The 22,042-nt window shown below is 35.9% G+C and overlaps 1 protein-coding gene across 5 annotated transcripts in view; it reads right to left on the bottom strand.

Moving 5' to 3' along the window:
- The window catches only part of MAP3K20 (mitogen-activated protein kinase kinase kinase 20), a 155,767-nt gene that overhangs the window by 70,098 nt on the left and 63,627 nt on the right, over nt 1-22,042 (bottom strand). For all 5 annotated transcript variants that reach the window (XM_032479703.1, XM_032479706.1, XM_032479704.1 and 2 more), the window contains exons 3-7: nt 18,459-18,546; nt 9,433-9,534; nt 5,458-5,523; nt 2,224-2,252; nt 1,970-2,107 (exon numbers count right to left, since the gene is read on the bottom strand). In XM_032479703.1, coding sequence (XP_032335594.1) covers nt 1,970-2,107; nt 2,224-2,252; nt 5,458-5,523; nt 9,433-9,534; nt 18,459-18,546 — 423 coding nt within the window. The remainder of the gene's footprint in view (nt 1-1,969; nt 2,108-2,223; nt 2,253-5,457; nt 5,524-9,432; nt 9,535-18,458; nt 18,547-22,042) is intronic.

Here is a 22,042-nt window from a genome sequence, read left to right as displayed (position 1 = left end):
TTGTGTGAGAACTTGCAGAGTGCTAAAATGAGCCTCAAAAGCCGCCTACTTCATATAAATGTGCAAAAGAATTAAAAATTACCCTAATTATCTAAATATGTTTATATATATTTATATACACTGTGCAGGCAGAGGAGAGAGAGCTGTGGTCTCCTTTCGAAGCATGAGAAACTGCTCTCCAGCCATGTCGCTGGTCTTCCAATCCCTCCTGTTCCAGAGGGGTCTCAAACGACTGCCCGCTACAGGCTGCAGAGTGGTTTTAACAGTTTTAAAGGGTTGTAAAAAAAAACAAAAGACTCTGTAACAGAGACGGTAAGTGGCCCTCACAGTCTATTTACTACCTGGTACTATTTACAGAAAAAAGGTTGCTGGCTCCTGGTTCCACAGGATAAAATGGGACAACGGTTTCAAGAAGCAGGCAAAGTAGAGTTCAGTTTCCCTAAGTTGGTGTCTAGCACAGTGCTTTACACAATAAATAGACTTTTGCTTAAAAACGAAGGAACATAACTTCATAAGAAGAAATAATCTCACACAAAGTCTTAAATTGCAACAAATGCTCCCATTTTTAGACTCCCCAGCAGATAATTTGTAGGATGGTTGGAAGGTAGTAACTTTTGACATACAGGACCAGCTTTAGAATGTATTTCTTTAGGAACTTGTGGGTTTTTCGTAGCCGACAAAATTGACACCAGTATTAATTTGGTATGCAAAAGATGTAGTTTGATTTAGAAAAAGCTAGCTAACTGAAACCAACGGGAAGCGTGGGTAATGAGGTCAGCAGCAAATACATAGGGACTGATGAACCCTAGAGAAAAAGATCTGGGTTTGACAGTGCTGGTCTCCTCCTGTACCATCAGCTATTACCTTCAGTTGAAAACACAGAAGTTCAGGAAGAAGAGGCATGTTGATTTGGTCTAAAGTTAGACTGTTTCTTTCCCCATTACTATGAAAATGTCCCTTTAAGAAGTAATAATACAAATAAACAGGCAGTATGACTGGGAGATGAGATGCCAAGACAGGAGTTCCAAACACTACTTGGTATGTTTAAAAGGATATACAGCATCTTCAGGGATTTAAAAAAAAAAAAAAACAACTCATCCTCAAAAAAGGGCAACAAATGAATTTCTTCCTCCACCAAAAAACCACTCTGACCACTTTCCCCGCCCTCTGCTGCCCCACTGCCCCCATTTCTTTCTCTCTGCTAATTCAGATATAACACATTCCTTAAGAATGATCCATCTCAAAACTCCTCCTCCAGAAGCTTCTGCTCCTTCACTGATTCATTCCTGTGGTCTTTATTCCTTGAATATCCTACCCCTCAACCCCCACATTATTCTATTTTTGTAACTGTTGCTCTGCTGTTATTCTTACGTGAGACCTCAGATTCATGTGTCAGTAGCCACTACTTTACATGACTTGTAGCAAACATGGGCAAGGCCATGTGCTAACTGTTAAGTCCATTTTCTTCTGTACTTTCCACTCACCAACCAGTTTAATAGTTGACACTCAAAAATTTCCCGTTGATAAAAAAAAAATTTTTCCCATTAATTAACTCATTTGGCATATGTACTGGTGGTTTTTGAGGAACTCATTACAATGAAGTCCTGTTCCAAATGATCCATGCTTCTACTGACTTAACAGAGATATTCTCCAGTTACCTGTCCACCCAGGAAAGCACACTCCACAGGAGGGCATCAGGCCCAACACTATTTTAGGTTCCATCTAACTTGCTTCTTGGAAATGGCAGTTGGTTTCTTCTCTACACAGGACAAAATAACTCAGACACATAAAAGGGATCAAAGTAAACATTCTAGTAATAGAAAGTGTTCTCTCTGTTGCCACTGGTCTCGGCATTCCACCAGAAACAGCATCATTGTCTTAAACCTGTGTTCAATTGTTGTGTCCTGCTTCTGTAGGTGGTCTGCTTTTTGTATTTCCTTTAGCAACAAAAAATGAGAAATGAACTCACCACACCATAGGAATATGTGTCACAAGTTTCAGACACAGGGAGACTTTGGATGACCTCTGGCGCCATCCACGGGAAAGTTCCAACCAAGGACATGTGTGTTGTATGGTTATGGAACCGGGAGGCACCAAAATCACAGATCTGAGAAAAGAGAAACAGGTATCAACTTTCTAGTTATTGCTTAATAAAAGAGTTATTAGTCACAAACCTACATCAGAAATTAACAAATTAAAAAAAATTAAAATAAGTAGTCCTACCTTCAACACTCCATCAGCAGCTATAACAACTAAAAGAAAGAAAAGATAAATTATGAAAATCATCGGAGTTGTCACATACTGAAAAAAATCATAAGCCAGTATTTCTATCTTTCATATGGCATTATGAAAGGTAAAATCAAAGTATTTACTGCATTGAGGATTTTGCAAAAAGTAGCTGACATTAAAACAAAAATTAAAAAAAACTAATTCCATAAGGTGCTGATTAAAAAGGCTTCAAGGACACTGATTTAAATCAAACGTAGTACGGTCCAGTAAATAAGGCATGTATTAGGAGTAGTCAAGAGAACCAAGTTTTTACTTGGGTTCTGCCACTAGATTGTCACTGTGATACTGAGGAAGTCATCAGCATTATCACTTCATGGTATATGTGGTTTTTCCTCCCAGATGAAGAGTAGTTTTCTTGAAGGCAGAGGTAACATTCATTTATTTACTTATTCATGCATCCACTCACTTAACACATATTTGCTGAGCATATACTGTGGGCAAGGCCATGTACCACCTTCCAACAGAGGACGATGAGCAAGTCCGGCATTGTCTCTGCTCTCATGGAGCTTACAGTCTAATGGTAAAGACAATGACACAAACACCTGTAATAAAGTGGGATACGTTCTGTGATGAGAGACATGGAGATTGCCATAAAACCAAAGGGCAGTCTAAGGAGTCTGTGTGTAAGGAGGTCAGAAGAAGTTTCCTGGAAGAAATGAAGCTATGCGAAGACCTGAAGAACAAATCCCCGGTAACCAGAAAGAGGAGGACTCAGGGAGGAAAGCAGTTTTCTAGGCAGAAGAGCGAGCTTGTGCAGAAGGTCAGGAGCAGAGGAAAAGGCACACGATTTTGGAAAGGATGGGCCAGGTCCAGCAGAGCCTTTGTCAGAGATGGAAAGCCAATGAATGATTTTAAGTGGAAGAATGAAATGGTCAAATGTGCAGAGGGGAACAGAACGCAGGCAAGGACATCACTGTGCACCAGTGTTGTGGTCCGAGAGAGAGATGAGGATGCCTGTGCTAAGGCTGTGGCAAAGGACAGCAGAGAAGTGGGCAGAGCCAAGAAACATAAAGCAGAATCAGCTGGGCTTGGATAAGTGGCTGGGGGGGGGGGGAGCCAAAGAAGACATAAAGAGGCCATACAGTGTAATGGTTAGAACAGGAACTCTGCAATCAAACTGTAATTCCTTTTTATTTAATTTCTGGCTTAGGCCACTCACTGAGAAAGGGGATGTAGGGAATATTTTTTAGGGAGTAGGGAGAAGATGGAAAGATCAATTTGGACACAATACATTTTAGGGTTATACGAAAATACCTATGTGAATTTGTTCAATTAGCAAATAGATACACAGTTTTGAAGTTGAGATCTATTTGGGAGTGTTAAGATGTAGATGGGGCTTTTCTGGGAGTGAGCAAATAAGAGGATAAGAGGGGAGGAGGCCAAGGACAGAACCCTGAAGAAATGTTTCTGGCATTCCTTTATAAGCCACACAGTGCCTTGAACATGGTAGGTTATCAATACTTATTAGCTGTTTATTGGCTGATTATCAATATTTATTAGCTGTTACTAATGTAAGTGGGGAAAATAATCTTTGCATGATCTAATACACAGAAACAGCCTAAGAGTAGATCTGATACTATATATAGTAAGCTATACATTTTTCAAATAGAGATTTAAATATTGTTAATACTATATTAAGTTATTTAAAAAATACCTCTATTACTTTCTTCTCATTGAAAGATTAATAAGTGTTCATTAAAGAATCTGACATTATAAAAATATATAACTTAGAAAATGAAAGTCCTATTATTCCCTCTCTCCTCCCCCCAAAATTCCTAAAAGTTTGACTATACTGTTTCAAGTGTGTGTGTTTTCTGATCAAGTAACTATGCAAACTGTAATTTTTAAAAATGGGAACACAAATATTCTCCATTGTTAGCTTTCACAATGACAGCCTGGATAATTTAACCATTTCCTTTCAAGGGAGATTTAGGATATACCAATAAAACAGATTAAGAGGAGAGAAGCTAAACAACTTATTTAAATTGAAATTCTGAGCATGAACTGAAAATTTACAAAGTCATAAAACTCTTGAGACTTCCTACTAGATTCTAGATTATTTCGTAATGACTTCCTGTTAGCCAATACACATTAAAAGTATTTAGCTCCAGGAAGCTTATGTCTAAGAAGAGCCAGGGTCAGGGTTGGGGGGGTCCAACCTGGACTGTCGTGAGTGGCAGCTGCCAATAACTTCCCTTTCTCCACCCCAACAAATATCGCGGTCCTGGACAGCTGGTCAATTCCCTAGTCCCCTTCCCCCGCAGGCCAGGACTACTCATTCTAAGGATCACACTACTAGCTTTTATCCATTTTAACTGCAGCGATTTAAAGGTTTTCCAAAAACAAATAGTTCTCCTCCTCCATACTGAGATGAATCACTTAGAAAGCATGTAAATAATTAAAGTATGTAAATGAATTGATAGCAAGATTTTTTTTTTTTAACTAGAAAACTGTGGGTGCTGGCTAGCTAAATAATCCCACTGGCTTTCTCCGTGAACCTTCGAATGATGTAATGGAAGAAGCATTGTTACCACTCCTACTTGAAGGTATCATCTAATCCTGCAAAGTCATTTAAAAGTGCTCACTCTCCAAATTATACAATACAGGATCCTAGATAAACTTTAGGAAGTAGAGAAGAAGAGAAAGAAGAAAAAGAAAGCTTTTACTTTTCAGACTCATGCTGATCATTTTTGGGTGCTCCTCCAGGTACTATGAGTGACATAAAATATTTACACCAAATAATTCAGGAGTAACAAGAACAAAACTCAAACTGCTAGCACAGGGAGCAATCTAAAAATTGAAATAGACAACTCTGTGCTTTGATCCAGCAACACCTCTTTTAGAAAATGATTCTAGAGAAATAATTAGGGATGTGTTGAAAATTTTTACTGAAAAGTATGAAGCTCAACATTTCTTATCATAGGGAAAAAATGTAAACAACCCAAGTGTCCACATTCTCTGCTATTTATACAGTGGAATACCATGCAGCCTCTTGAAAGAATATGGAGAATTTTGACATTTATTAATAGTGGAAAGATTTCCATGGTACCAGCAGTGAGTCAAAATAGCAGGTTACAAAAGATGTGGAAAGCATGATGCTTATTTCTATACAAAGGTGCACATATTTTATAATAAAACAGGTAAAATAAAAACATGTGACTACGTTACCATTTCTTGACTTGAGATCTCTGTGAATCACCTTGACTGGCGCCTCCATATGTAAATAGTGCATTCCTTGTCATACAAGAAGGAAGAAAGGCCTATTAATATAATTTTGCAACACTGTATCAGTATTCCCTTTTAATTTCATATTTTGCAAAGGATTTAACAGCAAAAAGTAAATTCATGTGTTCTGTTCTCCCATGATGGATAAAATAGAGACAGGATATATCTACACTAGGAAAATGTATATGCTAAGGAAAATGTATGTGCTTTAATCTCTTAGAAGTTGGAATCTGATCATGGGTAAAGCTAGCTTCTTACAATATCCAAAAAGGACACCTTAATTTTCTGGAGTCTGCACGAAAATAGCACAGATACCAGCAGAAGAAGTGCTCCAGTGATGAAAGTATTCCACCAGCAACTACCTTCTAAATCAGCCAGAGCTCTGACCTCAAATTTCAGTTTTCCTTTGCATGTCTGCAGTTATCCAGTGCAGCCTGGTTTATTTTCTCGGTACTCTGTCCAATAAGACCCTGGGAGTAGAGGTGGTGTAGAGGTGGGAAGAACCGGTTGGATTCATTAGTTGTGTCTAGTAAAGGATTTTGTGATCCTCAGAAAGAAAAATATACAGTAGCTACAAAATATTTTATTCTTTTTTACAAGGATAAATCTGTGCCATAATCTATATTTAAATACATTCTAAAATGCTCTACAATATATTGAGAATGCAAATCAAGTTACTTCAGTGAACTGGATGTATATAAACTAAGTAGAGTTTAATTATTTTGAATTAAAAATTATACTTTAAAAGACACATATTTCACAGTTACCCCCTTAGTAGTATTTAACTCTTTCCCTGTATTTGTTATTGTCTACCCCCTCAGAATAAAGAAAAAAAACATTTTCTACTGTATATAGAAAATTTCAGTTTTATGCAGGCTAATTTAAAAAATAATCTATTATTTTCTACTATTCTGATTATTACATATATATAGAAGAATCATGAAAGAACAAAGAACATTTTTTAAAATTTTAAACTCTTTACATATAAAGATACTACTGAGAAGAGTCAACAAAAGTGTTAGTAATTCAAATTACTAATTAAACAAGATGTACCTGGAATGAAGGAAATCTTTCTTCTAATGTTAAGTTCTACATATTCCAAACAGTGAAAATCAGTAGTACCAACTCGGGTAACTTTTAATAATTTTTATGACTGAATTTCATAGTTACTTCTCTCTTGCTTCAAGAACAAAATTCCTGAATAATTTTTCAGGTGGAAACTGCTTAATTACTATTAGAGGTAGAGCTAGATAGTTTCTACATTTGCTGATAATAAAGAATTTCAAAAAAACCACTCAAGTTCAAAACCTTTAAATATAGGTACTTTTTCTTCCTCATGGCAGATATTACCGGAAAAAGTACCATGAATTATTTGTGTTTAACGTATAGTATACGTTTATAGAATATTTATTGTATATAAACACAGTTGTAATCACAGTCATACAAAATTCTATTTAATATGTTTTAACAGTAGCCATCTACAATTCTGCCTTATTTTTATTGCAAAAAATTAAGAAGGCTGAAAAACACCTTCTTCAATTTTAAGATTCAGGGTTTCCTAGAAAGGACTTGACACATGTCACTTTAGGGAGACCTGGAATCAGTGATGACCCTTTGGGGACTGGGTCCAAGTTTATTTGCTTTAATTGTTCCTCTTCCACACTGTTGACTGACTTGTGGCAATTTCAGATGTACTAGCTGACCCACCCTCTTCCCATCCAGAAAGAAGAGAATCTTTTTTTGCCTTTGAGGAGGTATTCTCTCAGCAGTGATGTTAAGCAATGCCTATTTCAAAAGGCATGAATCAACTCTTATCTGAAATGAATTATTCATTCTTTGATTTCTCAACATCTTGTTGCTTCAGTGGCTTCAATCATGGTCAAACCGAAGGGCACAGCTGAATTCAAAACAGAATCAACAAAAATCAAGCCTTCCCATTTTATCTCCATAGCTTTATCAGAGAGGGCTGAAGTCATTCCGAAAGCACTGATTTCCTCTTCCTTTCATGGGCCATTTTAAATACCAAGCGCTACTTGTGACTATAAATAAACAACTCTTCTCTGCCTCACTCTTCTCACCTGTGTTTGGCCTAACACGTTAGAACTTGTCTTTCAGATTAATTCATCAGCCACCCAAAAGTGATTTTATTACTGGACACTACCCCAAGGCCCACTCCCATTTTCTCCATCCCTATTTTTTACCTCTAGCTCCAGTTTGCTATTTAGTCCTGTTCCTTCTCTCCCTTGACCTTCTGATACAGAGTGCCAGGGCTCTTGAGAAACCCCAGGAATGACTGAGCTGATCTGGAGCCAAAGGACTTGCCCCTCAGACACGGACTGTTGCAGGCGAAGGCGCCCAGAGGGATGAGGTTTACAGGCTGGGGGTGCCAGGGAAGCTTCAGCAGAGTGTGCACAGCAGGAAGCGGAGGGGCTGGTGTCAGTTGATTTGTTTGCTGTCTATCCATCCTAAGTGCCATTAAGTAATAAGATGGGTGTAATTGGCTGAGCACCCTAAATGCAAATGTCTGTAAGGTGAAGTGCTTTAAGTCAAGGACTGCTTGTATATGTATTTACATTTGTGTAAGTGTATTTCCACAATGCTTCAGGCAGTTTCCAATAATAGCACATTACCCTGCTTACAAACAGGTGGCCCCTGTGTACTAGTGACATGCAGAGAAGTGGCTGTGATACATGAAAATGTCCTGAAGAATGTGAAATTTTAAGGTTGATTTGAGACATCTGATGCATGAATACACAATTAAGTTAATTAACACACCCAAAGCCTTAAGTACACCATCCTAAACATAGAGCTTATTATTCTTATAAGGTAATGAAGTATCACTCAAGCAGCAGCATTTGGCATGAAACTTTTTCCTTTTTTAATTTTCATTTTCTCTTTCCCTATGTGAAAAATTTGTCAAGTGTTGATGAAACTTAAATCAGACATGATAATTCCCCAAAGGAAAGACTATTACCTTGGGAAGTCCCTGTATGACTTCCCAGTGAAAGCAAAGTATGAGTTGCTCTCCTTACTGAGTGCTAAATATCCTTTTATTTGCTTTGTCAAGGGATGCCTGTAGAGATCAGAGTAGCAAAATGCAAAGTAGTTAATTGCCCCAGTAAAATCTGGACACACTTGCTCTCTAGGGGTTGCTAAAATACAAACGTAACTATCAGCATTCACAATTTAGATTAAGTTGTTTCCAAAGCAACTTTGACAGTTATAAATAAAACTCAGAAACATTCAGTTAGGAAAATGGAAAATAAAAAGATAAAAATAAATGGAATTTAAATTGCTTTAGAGAGCATTCGTCTATGCAGGAATTTATGAGGGAAAAAAGAACTAGGCACCTTGTTTAGGGATTTTGTGTATTAAAAACATTTCATTTCCAAGGCTGATTTCCAAGTTTACATTAAAATATGAAATCTAAATTGCTTTTAAATGGCAGAGCTAATAAAAAATGTTTTTTAAGTGGTTACTATTTTTAGCTATTACATATATACAAAACGAGTAGAACTAATTCTGCAATAAGTCATGTTTTATGGATACTACGTCTAAGTAGAGACTTGCAGAACAAGAGAATTATGACCGTCCCGCCTAAGATATCCAGCGAGCTGGTCAATACAATGTCACAAAATGTGGCAAAAATGGCTGCCCTGGAGCCACTGATTTTGTTGGAACTTGTTTTTTTGGTAAAGAAATAAAGTAAGGAAAGGTAAAACAGAAAAGGAACGCAGGAGTGGAAAAGCAACGACCTAAAATATTACATGCACAATGAATTGCAGAATTCTTGCTACTTTTGGTCTCTGAAAAAAGAAGAACATCTTAAGACACAGAATAACAAATCTTCTGACTTGAGCCACCACGTCAGGATGGAGAAAATGTTCTCCAATTCTGTAAGAAAACGTGAAGCATTACCTTTGGCTACATCCGTGGCCCAGGTCATAATATGTTCCATGTCCATCTCTTCACTTCTGTTACTGTTAATGTAATCATAGAGTGATCCCAGAGAAGCATATTCTATTTTCAAAGGAAAGATAAGCATATAATTAATACCAAGGTACATTTCAGAAATAAGACTACATAGTTTCATTGGGAAAAACGTGTTAAAGAATTTAACAAAGGACGTCATTAAGAGCTTGTAAAAATTATTTCATGCTATGGTTTCTAAAAGTTAATATCATTCTGGAAAGAAATCTGTCAAGGACAAGACCACTAACAGAATGAATAATAAGACTTCAAAAGCTATTTAGATGGAATTGAACACAAAGAGGTGCTGCAAGACTATTTGAAACAAAGGCACGCATGGATACAGGTATTTCTTAAGAAATTGTTATTCTTATGAGGTAGATAAGATTAAACATATAAGTCAGAGGGTTTATGGGACAATGTAAACACATCAGTATCTGTCATATCAGGATTTAGAAGAAGCTCACAAATTTTAAGCACAAAAGGCCAAAAAAGTGAGAAAATTCCTTTAAAAGTGGCTTTGAGATACAAATTACACATCATATAATTCATCTACTATAAGTGCACAATTTAACAATTTGTAGTAAACTCAGAGTTGGGCAACCACAAGCACAACCCAATTTTAGAACCTTTCCATGATGCGAACAATTCCATTATGCCCATTTACAGTGAAATCACCACTCTCAACTCCAGTCCTACGATCAGTTTTCTCGCTTTACAAATGTGCCTCTTCTAGATATTTCACATAAATGGAACCATACAATATGCAGCCTTCATGTCTAACTTCCTTCTCTTCATATAATGTTTCCAAGACTCATTCATACTGTAGCATGTGTCAGTACTTCATTCTTTTCTACTGCTGAATAATATTACATTGTGTGGATTTACCACATTTGGTTTATTCATTCACTGATTGATAGACATTTGGATAGTTCCCAGTTTGGGTGATTATGAACAATGCTCCTATGAACACTTGTGTTCATGTCTTTGTGTGGAAATACATTTTCCTTTCTCCTGGGTAGATTCCTAGGAGTGGAATTGCTGAAGCACAAGTAACGTGTATGTTTAACTTTTTTTTTAAATTCATTATATTTTACTGTATTTTCCAAGATGCCTTTACAATGAGAACACACTGACTTTAAAATAATGAAAACATTACTTTAAAAAATGTACAACATGACAGTAAATAGCCTAGAGAACAATGAAAAGCCCTGAAATAGAGTTCAGAATGTTTTATACAAAGACATAAAAGCATGCTAGGAAATTTTGTATGTTGAACAATAGTCTCTGTTTCAACAAATGCAAAAAAAAAATTACTGTAGCAAGTGATGAATTAATACAAATTTAATTGGTAAAATTATGTGTACTTGAGATAAAACTGAGAAAATAGAAACGCCCTTTTGCTTCAGATAATTGTCAAGTTTAAAATGGAAAAAACAGGAAGGATGTTCGGTGCATATGTTAATGCAAATGGTCTATTATTTCACCTGTCTAGCAAGAATGAGGAATGAGGGAATGTAGGCATGCTTCACAGTGCCTAGATTTTTGACCATGAAAGCACTGGAGCATCCGTAGGTAACAGTCCAGTTACTTAATGCGTTAACTGCTTATAGTTTTAACCTGGTGAGTAGTAGTGAGAGGAACAGGTTTGGATTGAGCCCTGCTATGGCTGCTGAAGTGTATGTTTAACTTTTTAAGAAACTGTCAAACTGCTTTCCAAGGCAGTTATGCCATTTTATACTTCCAACAGCAATCTATGAGGGTTTCAGTTTCTCCACACCCTTGCCAACACTTAGTATTGTCTGCATTTTTTATTACAGCCATTTTAGTGGGTATAATCTAGTGATATCTCATATTTTTCATTTGCATTTTCCTAGTGAGTAATAAAGTTGGCATCTTTTCATGTGCCTATTAACCCCTTGTATATATTTTCAGGAAAAATGTCTATTCAAATCATTTACTCATTCTTATTAATCCTGAACTCTAAGAACTCCTTGCTTATTCTGAATACAAGACCTTTATCAGATTTGTGATTTGTAAATATCTTCTTCCAGTCTGTAACTTGTTTCTTCATTCTCTTAACAGTAGTCTTTTAAAGAACAGAAATTCTTAATTTTGATGAAGTTGAATTTATCCATTTTTCTTTTATAGACTGTTTTTGGTGTCATGTTTAAGAACTCCTTGACTAAGCCAAATGTATGAAGATTTTCTTCTTTCTTTTGGAGTTTTTAAAGTTTTAGCTCTTAAACATAGGTCTGTGATCCATTTTGAGTTTATTTTTGTGTGTGGTTTGAGGTGAGGGTCTAAGTTTTTAATTTTTGTTTTTCTTTTCTTTTCTTTTTCTTTTCTTTTTTTTTTTTTTGCATGTGGAGTTCTAATTTTCCCAGCACAGCTTATTAAAAAGACTATCCTTTACCCACTGAATTCTCTCGGCACTTTTGTTGAAAATCAATTGATGATCAATGTAAGGTTTTTTTTTCCCTAAATTCTTAATTTTGTTCCATAGATCTATATGCCTGTCTTTGTGCTAATATTGCACTATGCTGACTACTGCAGATTTATAATAAGTTTTGAAATGAGGCAAAGTCCCCAAATTTAGATCTTTCTTAAAACTGGTTCAGCTATTCTAGGTCTTCTGCATTTCTGTGTGAATTTTAGGCTCACCTTGTCAATTTCTTACAAAAAAGTCTGCTGAGATTTAGATAGGAATTATTTTGAATTGGTAGATCAATCTGGGGAGAACTGCTGTTTTAACAACATTGAGACTTCCAAACTATGACCACGCAATGTCTCTCCATTTATTTAGATCTTTATTTTCTCTCTGTACTTTTCATTGTGTAAGTCTTATACTTTTTATAATTTATACCCAAATATTTTATTCTTTTTGATAGTACTATGAATGTTGTTTTTTAATTTCATTTTTAGACTATGCATTACCAGTATATAGAAATACAACTGACTTTTTTGTATTGATCTTGGATCCCTGTGACCTTGCTTAACATGTTTATTAGTTTTGGTAGTTTTTTGGTGGATTCCTGGGATTTCCTGACTCTTATAGAATCATGTCATATGAGACAGTTTTACTTCTTCCTTTCCAGTCCGGATGCCTCTTATTTTCTTGCCTGATTACACTAGAACCTCCAGTACAATGTAGAGTAGATGGCAAGAGCAGAACCTCACTGTTTTATGCCTAAGCTTAGGGGAAAAACATTCAATTTTTCACTGGTAAGTATAATAATAGCTGTGGGTTTTTGTAAATGCTATTTATTAGGTTGAGAAAATTCCCTTCTATTTCTAGTCTGTTGAGATTTCTTACTATAAATGGGTGTTGTAATAATGTCAAATGGTTTTTGTCTTTTATTCTATTATCTATTATGGTGGTTTACATTAATTGATTTCAAATGTTAAATCAACCTTGCATTTCTGGGACAAATTTCATTTTGTTGTGGTGTATAATCCTTTTTACTGGTGGCTGGATTCAGTTTGCTAATATGTATTCAAGGGTTTTTGCAACTATGTTCAGGAGGGATACTGGTTTGTAGCTTTATTATGTTTTTGTCTGGCTTTGGTATTAGGATAATACTGGCCTCACAGAATGAGTTGGTAAGCGTTCCTTCTTCTATTTTTGGAAAGAGTATAGGAAGGACTGGTACTATTTTTTTCTATAGACATTTGATAGAATTCACCAGTGAAATCATGTGGGTCTGGGCTTTTCATTATGAAAATGTTTTAAATTACAAATTCAAATTTCTTTACTTATAGGTCTGGTCAGACATTACATCTAGATTGTCTAATTTGTTGGCATAAAGTTGGTCATGACATTCCCTTATAATCCTTTTAAACTTCTGTAGGGACCATGGTGCCATCCTCTCCTTCATTCCTGATTTTGCTTATTTGCATTTTCTGTTTTGTTGGTTAATTCAGCTAAAGGTTTGTCAGTTTTACAGATCTTTTCAAAGACCAAATTTTTAGTTTCATTGATTTTCTCTATTATTTTTCTACTTTCTATGTTACTGCATTCTGTTATATTATTTCCTTTCATTGACTTACTTTGAGTTATTTTGTTCTTTTTGTAGCTTAAGGTTGAAGCTTAGATGATCAATTTCAGACTTTTTTTTCTACATAGATGTTAAAAGCTGTAAATTTCCCCCAGGTGTCACTTTATCTGCCACCTATAATTTTGATATGCTGCACTTTCATTTTCTTTATGTCCAAAATATTTTAAAATCCATTGTGATTTCTTCTTTGATTCATTGGGTATTTAAAAGTATGTCATTTAATTTCCAAATATTTGGGGATTTTCCACGTTTTTTTCTTGCCTTGATTTGTAATTTAATTCTATTGTGGTTGGAGAATATTTCAATTCTTTTAGATATATTGAGATTTATTTCATAGCCTGACTTATCCTGTATGCTAATGAACTGTTCCATGTGCACCTGAAAAGAACATGTATTCTTTGTTGGGCGGTGTGTTCTATACATGTGAGTTAGGTAGAGTTGGCTGAGAGTGTTTGTCGAGTTTTCTATATCCTTGCTGACTTTCTGTCTACTTGTTCTATGAATTATTGAGAGTAGGGCACTGCAATTGGTTATTTTTGAACTAACTACTTCTCCTTTAAATTCTGTTTTTGCTTCATGTACTTAGAGGATCTGTTGTGTATACACTTACAGCTGCATTTGCCCCAGTCATCTTTGTTCAGTCTAGTAGAGCTGCTGGCTCTCCCTGCTCACCTGCCACCAGGATTATCACTTCCACTGACAATGCTGCTGGAACGTAGGCATTACCTATTGTTCCCAAACTAGTGAGCACACTTTGACTATGACCTGCCCTTTGTGCTGCTGAGCTGGGGTGGGGTGGGGTAAGAATGAGGACAACCCCAGGCAAGAGCACTGCTGATTCCCACTACTATCACCCAAAGTTAGCAGTTTTTCAAGCATAAACACTTCTCAAATTGTTATAAGCCTCTGGCCAATTTCCAGAGTGTCAAAAATTTTGTCCAGATTTATAGATGCTTTTGAGGAGAGGACTTGCTGACCCCCTAATTCATTCCTAGCTGGAAGTCCCTCCCAGAAAATTCCTTTTTATATTAAAGGCCAGTTTGGACAAAGGTTGAGCCTTATTTTGGGAGGCTGAGAATTACCCTATTCCAATTTTATTTATAATAATTTCAACACCATACCTGATAATGTCTGTAATTTCAACAAATAGTTTTTAGCAACTTCTTCTCTCTCTGAAGACATAAGGTAGGAACAATACTAGGAAACTAAAGTCAATTCATGCAATTAAATGTGTGTTATCATGAGAATTTATTCCTTGAGAAAAACACTACTACTCATAGCAAAACATTAATTATCTCAGCAAAACATTATCTCAGTGATAACTCACATTCCCATTTTTGTTTTGTTTTTGTTTTTGTTTAATTTTTATTTTGACATCAAAGTTATGTAATAGCTATCAGTCAAATAGCATAAAATTACAACAATAATCTTAGGTGAATAAAGGAATGACAATGAAGAGAACAGCTTAAATTTTTCTATGAAATAGTTTGGTCCAATGTAACAATAAAGGCATTTGCAGCCTATGCTAATAGGCTAACAGTAGTAAACTATACTCTAGACAATTAAGCAGCCTTCTATAAATAAAAATTTTTGGTTACTAAAATATCATTTGGTAGAAGATTGTCTCACAACCTTTAAGAGTTACTGTGGATGCCAAATATAAAGTAAAATTCACCTCCATCTCCAAAAAAAATCATCCTCAGAAAAAAGTGAGTAACTTTATATCCAGATACTTCTAAAATCTGTTATGTTACAGGGCGCTCTCTCAATTATTTTATTTTGAACAACAAAATGTATTTGGGGGAAAATATATGAGCCTGAGATTACCTCAAATCAGTTTTTAAAGGCTTACAGAGGTCACCTGTACAAATAAGAAACAACAACAACAAAAAAAGAGGCCACAAAATTTAACACAGATAGAGTAATTATTTCTGTACCTATGAGTTCTCAAATGCAAGTGTGGGATGTCACTGAAAACAGGTCTTCTAAAGAACAATTTAAAAAGTGACACAGTTATGGTTACAAATATACCTTATGAGACTAAAATAGCCAACAATCTTAATGCTATGGCATTGGGTACTTGTAGCTTGGGGAAAGTATCCAGAGACAGCATCATAGACAGATGCAAAACCCACTATATTTTGAACTGTAGTGAAGACAATTTTGTGATATTGTGATTTATATTAAGAAACACACATTTGCTTTTGTCCTGTTTCTGGTACAGATCTCCTAAAATGTTCTGGCACAGATCATCCTTGGAATGTCCTAAGCAATAAGAGCAATGGGAGCATCTTTTGTTATAATATATGGTCTTGGTCCTGGTTTTCTAAAATCGCTCCAGAGCCATAAAGGTAAAAGGAGAGTCTTGTTATTCATAACAAACACTTTTGACCACATTTGAGTTTGTGTCAATGAAGTGACTTTGGGAAGGCCCCTAAGGATGGGGGCTGGTTGCCAGGTGAACCAACCATGCAATCAGAGGGTTGAAACTTTCAGCCTGACCTCCCATCCCTCCCCTTACCTTTGGGGAGGGGAGAGGGCTGGAGGTTGGAAATCACCAATGGCCAGTGAATCAACCATGCCTATGTAATGAAGCCTCTATAAAAATCCAAAATGATGGGGTTCAGAGAGGTTCTGTTTTGGTGGGCAGAAACACATCCACATGCTGGGAGGGTGGCTCACTCCAGACTCAGAGGTGGCATACATTCCTGTGCTTAGGACCCTTCTGGACTTGACCCTGTGTATCTCTTCAGCTGGCTGCTCATTTTTACCCTTTACTATCCTTTATAATGAACCAGGAATCTAGTAAGTAAACTGTTTTCCCGAGGTCTGTGAGATGCACCAACAGTTAATCAAATCCAAGGAGGGCATCATAAGAACTTCCCATTTATAGCCACCCCCTCTCCTAGGGGTTACCTCATCATCACAATCTCAGCCCTCAAGTATTTAGTTAGTAAAGGAAAAAAAAAAGTTGAAAGAATGAGAGTAGTACAGAATGAAGAGGTTTCCAAAGATTAAAAAATAAAATATAATAAAAAAAGATGATCCACTACTGTATCTTTTATTTTGATGTTGGAATCTGAGATTCTAGTCACCCCATTTCTTTGTAGATCTGGGGGAAAGATGTTCAATTTCCTTCCAAAGGAAATAAAGTGGCAACTGTCCTCTGGGCTCTGTCCCAGGTCTTCTTATAAGCAGGGCTTTATAAAACCTTCTCTGTGAGAAGTTTCAGCAAACACACACGCACAGGTGCACACATACACACTCTCACCCAGAAATCATCAATTCCAGTCCTTTCATTCACATATGAGAAAACCGAGACATAGATCATCAGTGGCCCATCTCTGCGGCTTTGGCAGAATTTAAGACAGGATCTCACAGCTCTCAATTTCTATTCCAGGGTTCATTCCAGTCCATCACTCTGCTAAAATGTTCTTTCAGCTCCTCAGTATGAATGACAACAGCTGCCTGCTGCAACAACCTTTACTGTGAATAAGTAAACTCAAGTCAGAATAGATTCAAGCCATTCAGGTTTCCCTGATCAGAACCCCAACATCTGAGAAAGATGACAGGGTTCTAAAGAGGGAGAGCTAGCTAGGCTGGCCGATCAAGGTCTGTGTCTGTCTGACTCTCTTTCTGTCTTAATCTCCCTATACAAAGATGTATTTCTGTTCATTTCAAGATGCAGGGCAAGTGCTATCACCCCCAACTGGTTTGATCTTACAAACTTGACTCAGTTTGTGTACATACAGTCATCCTTCAGTAGCTATAGGGGATTGGTTCCAGGACCCCCGGCAGATAGCAAAATCCACGGATACACAAGCCCCTTATGTAAAATGGAGCAATACAGTCAGCCTGCCACATCCGTGGGATCTTGTGCCCATAGCCTTTGGGAACCTAGCTTGCACACAAGAAGAGGAGAATCTGTACACAACCAATCAAGAAATGGATACCACCCTTGTTCTACCACTAGCTGTGTAACCCCAGAAAGTACCAAGTGAGAGTTTTAGTTCCTTATGTAAAACAGAAATGATTTTACCTAGCTCACGGTGTTATTCTGAGTGTCAGATGAGATAATGTATTAGGAAGTACCTAATCCAGTCCTTTTTTTTGAGGGTGTTTGCTGTTATTTTCTGTAAAGGCAATCCAAGTTCTTACCACTATAGGAAAAGAAGACAGGGCTAATCTTTTAAGGTTTTCCTGTTCATTTTGTTTTGATCAAAGAACTACCATGATAAAGAACCTGATCAAAGTTACTTACTGTAAAACTGAATGCTATACTTATAGACCTGAAGTTGCTCACTGTATTATACAAATATGAGTATAAAGAATTAAAAATATGCGCCTTTCGGTGTTTTTACACGGCAAAATTTTCTGTGTGCTCTTTTTTAGAAAGGGTATTTCCATTCGTTATGAACTCATTCTCCAAATTGTGATAATTTAGATCAAGGTCATTACCAACCCAGATGACCAAACCTGAAAAATATTCTCATGTCAGAGACCTTGAAGAAAGAACGCTCCAGTGGGATTAAAATGCCTTGCAAAGAATTACAACATGAATAGCTCAAGAAATCTTAATTTGTAAAAGGTCACAGAGTTACAGAAAACATCACTCATTTCAACTAATTAAATGAAATTTTAGTTAAACGGCACCTTCAAATATCAGTATTGCAGCTGCGAGTGGATTTAAACAGCATTTACGCAGATGTAATTAGCACAGTTAAACATGGGTAGAAGTGGAAACACCATTCTTAATTATATTGATATAATCAGTTTTATTAATGCTTTATAACAACAAAAGTGGCACCTGACAGTAGCACACAATTCATGAGTGAACCTAATATTAAGCATTTTAGCATGTTAAAGAATCTAAAGCTAGGTACTTGGGGAAAGGAAAAAGTCAAAGAGCATTCCTACCTGTGACGATACCATAGTTGGGAGGCTCAAGAATTACTCCGTAAAACTGGATGATGTTTCTGTGACTGAGGACACTGAGTATTTCTGCCTGTACAAAAATCGAACACAAAAGTGCATAACATTTCACATTTACAAAAGCCTCAGAAAATAGCTTTCCTATTCAATTTTCTTTACATATGTTTACAAAGATATATATGTGCTCCATATGTAAGTGATGCTGATAAAACTTTGTCTTTGGTAGCATTCTTGACAGTTTAAGAATTTATATTGAAGCTTTCCGAAAATGTTTAAAAAGAGATGGTGTTGAAGTGGCAACAGAAGCGGTGCTCGCCAGCAGGTTGGCCTGTCTGATGGTGGAGGGGGATGACTAAAGAGGGGAGGTAACCATATTTACTTACGGTAAAAGCCCTCATCCTAAAAGTCAAATACATTTTTCCTGCATAATGCCTCTTCCGGGAGACTGCAGCAAGACTGAACTTCTATCGGTTGGATGAATAGTCATTACAAAATTAAGGGAGGGCTTCTTAACTGTTACAGAATAGATTCAAGTAATACCCACTTATATTATCTATCTAATCACTCATTTAAAATATATTATTGCTCTCCTGCTGTAGGCAAGGTACTATAAAGGATAGACAGGTGGATCCTTGACCTTCACTGGTGATTTTTTTTTTCAGTAACCATTCTTTAACTAATAATACAGATATTATTCTTTTGATAATAATATTGGATACACACACATACAGAGAGAAGAAAAAGAGATGAAAGAAAGGATCAAATAAAAAAAGTAGTCCCCTTTATCTGTGGTTTCCCTTTCTGTTTTCAGTTACCTGCTGTCAACCTTCATCCAAAAATATTAAATGATAAATTCTATAAGTAAATAATTCATAGTTTTTTAATGTGAGTATATTGCTTTATTCACTATTTGTTAGAGGTCTCATATTAAGGACACCAACTAAGCCAAAAATTTGAAGGTAAATAAAAGCTTTCAAAGAAAATATAACAGCATGGCATAAATCTATACAACTACAGATCTCTTTCCCCCCAACAGAGTATTTGAAAAACTATAAACAAGTTGTCTTGATTCCCCACTTCAGTGGTGACTGGATAGGGAAGCCATACTTTACAGTTTATTAATGTATTAAATACTAGAAAACTGTACTGCAGAGCACCATGGTAAAAAAAAATAAATTGTTCACTAAACTTAATTTTTTTAATTAAAAAAACTATGGATACTGTAGTGTGTATCCGCTACTGGCTATATAAGGACGTTCTCCAGACTACCAAATCACATGTAGTCATTAAAATTTTATTACTTTTGTGGAGATAAAATATGGTTAATCAAGTTACAAACAATTGGGTACAAAATCATGTAAGTGAAATAAAGAAACTGTTCAATATTTTTAAATGAAAGGCATGTATTGGCAGTAAGTAAACAGGGGATTTGTTAAGTCCCCCATCCCAGAGAGGGCATGATCAAGAAGAATGGCAGCATTGAACAAAGATGGAGATGCCTTGGTCAGAAACAAGACGCTCTCTGGGAATCTGCACACTGAATTTGTGCTATTCCTTACACATTTGTTTCATAGGAAGAGTTAAATTTTCCTTAAAAACACTGTGAAACTTGTTTTGAAGGTGGTGTGGCTAGACTGAAAATCGAAGTTCGAGGGTTGACATAGGATCAATATGGGAACACGAGAAAGGAACACAACAGTGACTGGATGAGACATTTATCAAGGTGGACTGGACAGCTTTTTCTTTTAGTGACAAAGGTGAAACGACTCCTTGACATTCACTGAGTGTCCACCATGTGTAGAGGTTCTGTATTCACCAAAGGACCTTCTCATAGCTTATTTTTCCAAGTAGAAAGAAAATGCATTAATTGGGTAATACAATTTTTCATTCAGATGGCAATTCTATTTCTTATTAAGTAATAATAAACTTTGTTGTAAAAACAGAGTTCATATGAAGCTTGGAAATCATAAGCCCTCTATTTTTATGCAGCAGATCGACTCTTTGTGAGTAAAACACGAGAGTTCAACGTGAGGAAAGCTTTAATGGTGGGACCAATGTTGGTCAAAATAGAGGAGTGCTATCCTTTGGCATGTTTCAGTATGTTCTTTGGGGTATCTAAATCCTGTGACCATTAAAAATGTTTGTATCAACAAAGAAAAAATACAAGAATATTCTGAATCCTTGGATGACCACTTTATATTCAGCACGACATGGGATTTTCACTGTTCCAGCTAGTTTTCATGTTGATATTTAAGACATTGCCAAATGACACGTTGGAGAGACAGAATTGATCTTTTCAAGCATCGGCAAACGTGTCTAACAGCTCTTGAGTATGCATATGCTAATAACAAAATAACAACTGTTATCTTGTGTCCCTTTGCTGTGCTCATAGTTTAATTCTTTACAGTTATGAAAAACTTTTGCAGTATAATTTGCAAGTAAAAGACATTTTTATGGAATAAGACTTTGGATTCCAATTTAATAAATTAAGAATTTGATTTAACATCATGAAAACAACACATTACTTTAGAGTGTTGTATTAGTGTCATGGAAATGGGCTAAAAACAAACAGAGGCAGATTAAATAAATAAGTGGCATTTGCAATAGATGAAGGTCAAGTGATACTAGGATGTTAGCAATTCAAACACACTCCAACAGAAATACCTGGGATTAACTGAATTACGCAAACTTGTGCTGTAGTGGCCAGTATCTGACAGCAAGAGGATGGATTATGTAGATTTGCCTTTAAAGGACCCCTGCTTGTCAACAGTTCATTAATGAAAACTGTTGTAGTCAATAGGCAGCAAATAATTTTTCCTTAAATTGTTGATTTCCCATTGTTTTCCAGATTTAAATTCCGGGATACTTTAGCAAATGGACTGCCCATCAAAATAATGGATTGGGGGGAGGCTATAGCTCAAGTGGTAGAGTGCATGTTTAGCATGCACAGGGTCGTGGGTTCAATCCCCAGTAATCCCTCCAAAAATAAATAAACAAATCCAATAAAAAAAATGGATTAGTGATTTTAAAAAGTTCACTGTTAAAAAGGAAACATAATAATGATGAAGGCTAAAATAATGGTCCACTGTGGCCAAAAATGTAAATATATCTTTTTACACTACTAAAACCAACAAAAAATTTATTTTTACTACATATAATTTGATGAAAATTATTTACTCTTGTATTAATTTTATAGTTGCATTTGTATTTACCTGAAAAATTGATGTTGATTTTATGAGCTATAAGCAATAAAAAATTAATTCTTAGTTTTATGCTTATGTATACTTAAGTTATGTTGAAATGATAATTTTAGTCAATATTGGAAATCTCAATGATATATTTTTCTATATAAAGAATTTACATTTCTCAGTTTGCAAAATGCTATTTTTGGGGGGACTCTAGAGCCTCTAACAGATACTTGTATGCCAATATTCATTAGTAGCATTATTAACAACAGCCAAAAGGCAGAAACAACCCAAGTGTTCATCATTTTGAACAGATAAATAAAATGGAATATTATTCAGTCATAAAGAGGAATTAAGTTCTGATACTTGCTACAATATGGATGA

This window comes from Camelus ferus, chromosome 5 (assembly GCF_009834535.1).
Source record: "Camelus ferus isolate YT-003-E chromosome 5, BCGSAC_Cfer_1.0, whole genome shotgun sequence".
NCBI classification, from domain to species: Eukaryota; Metazoa; Chordata; class Mammalia; order Artiodactyla; family Camelidae; genus Camelus; species Camelus ferus.
The sequence above is the reverse complement of the archived record's forward strand: the minus strand, read 5'-3'. Positions and strand labels throughout refer to the sequence as shown.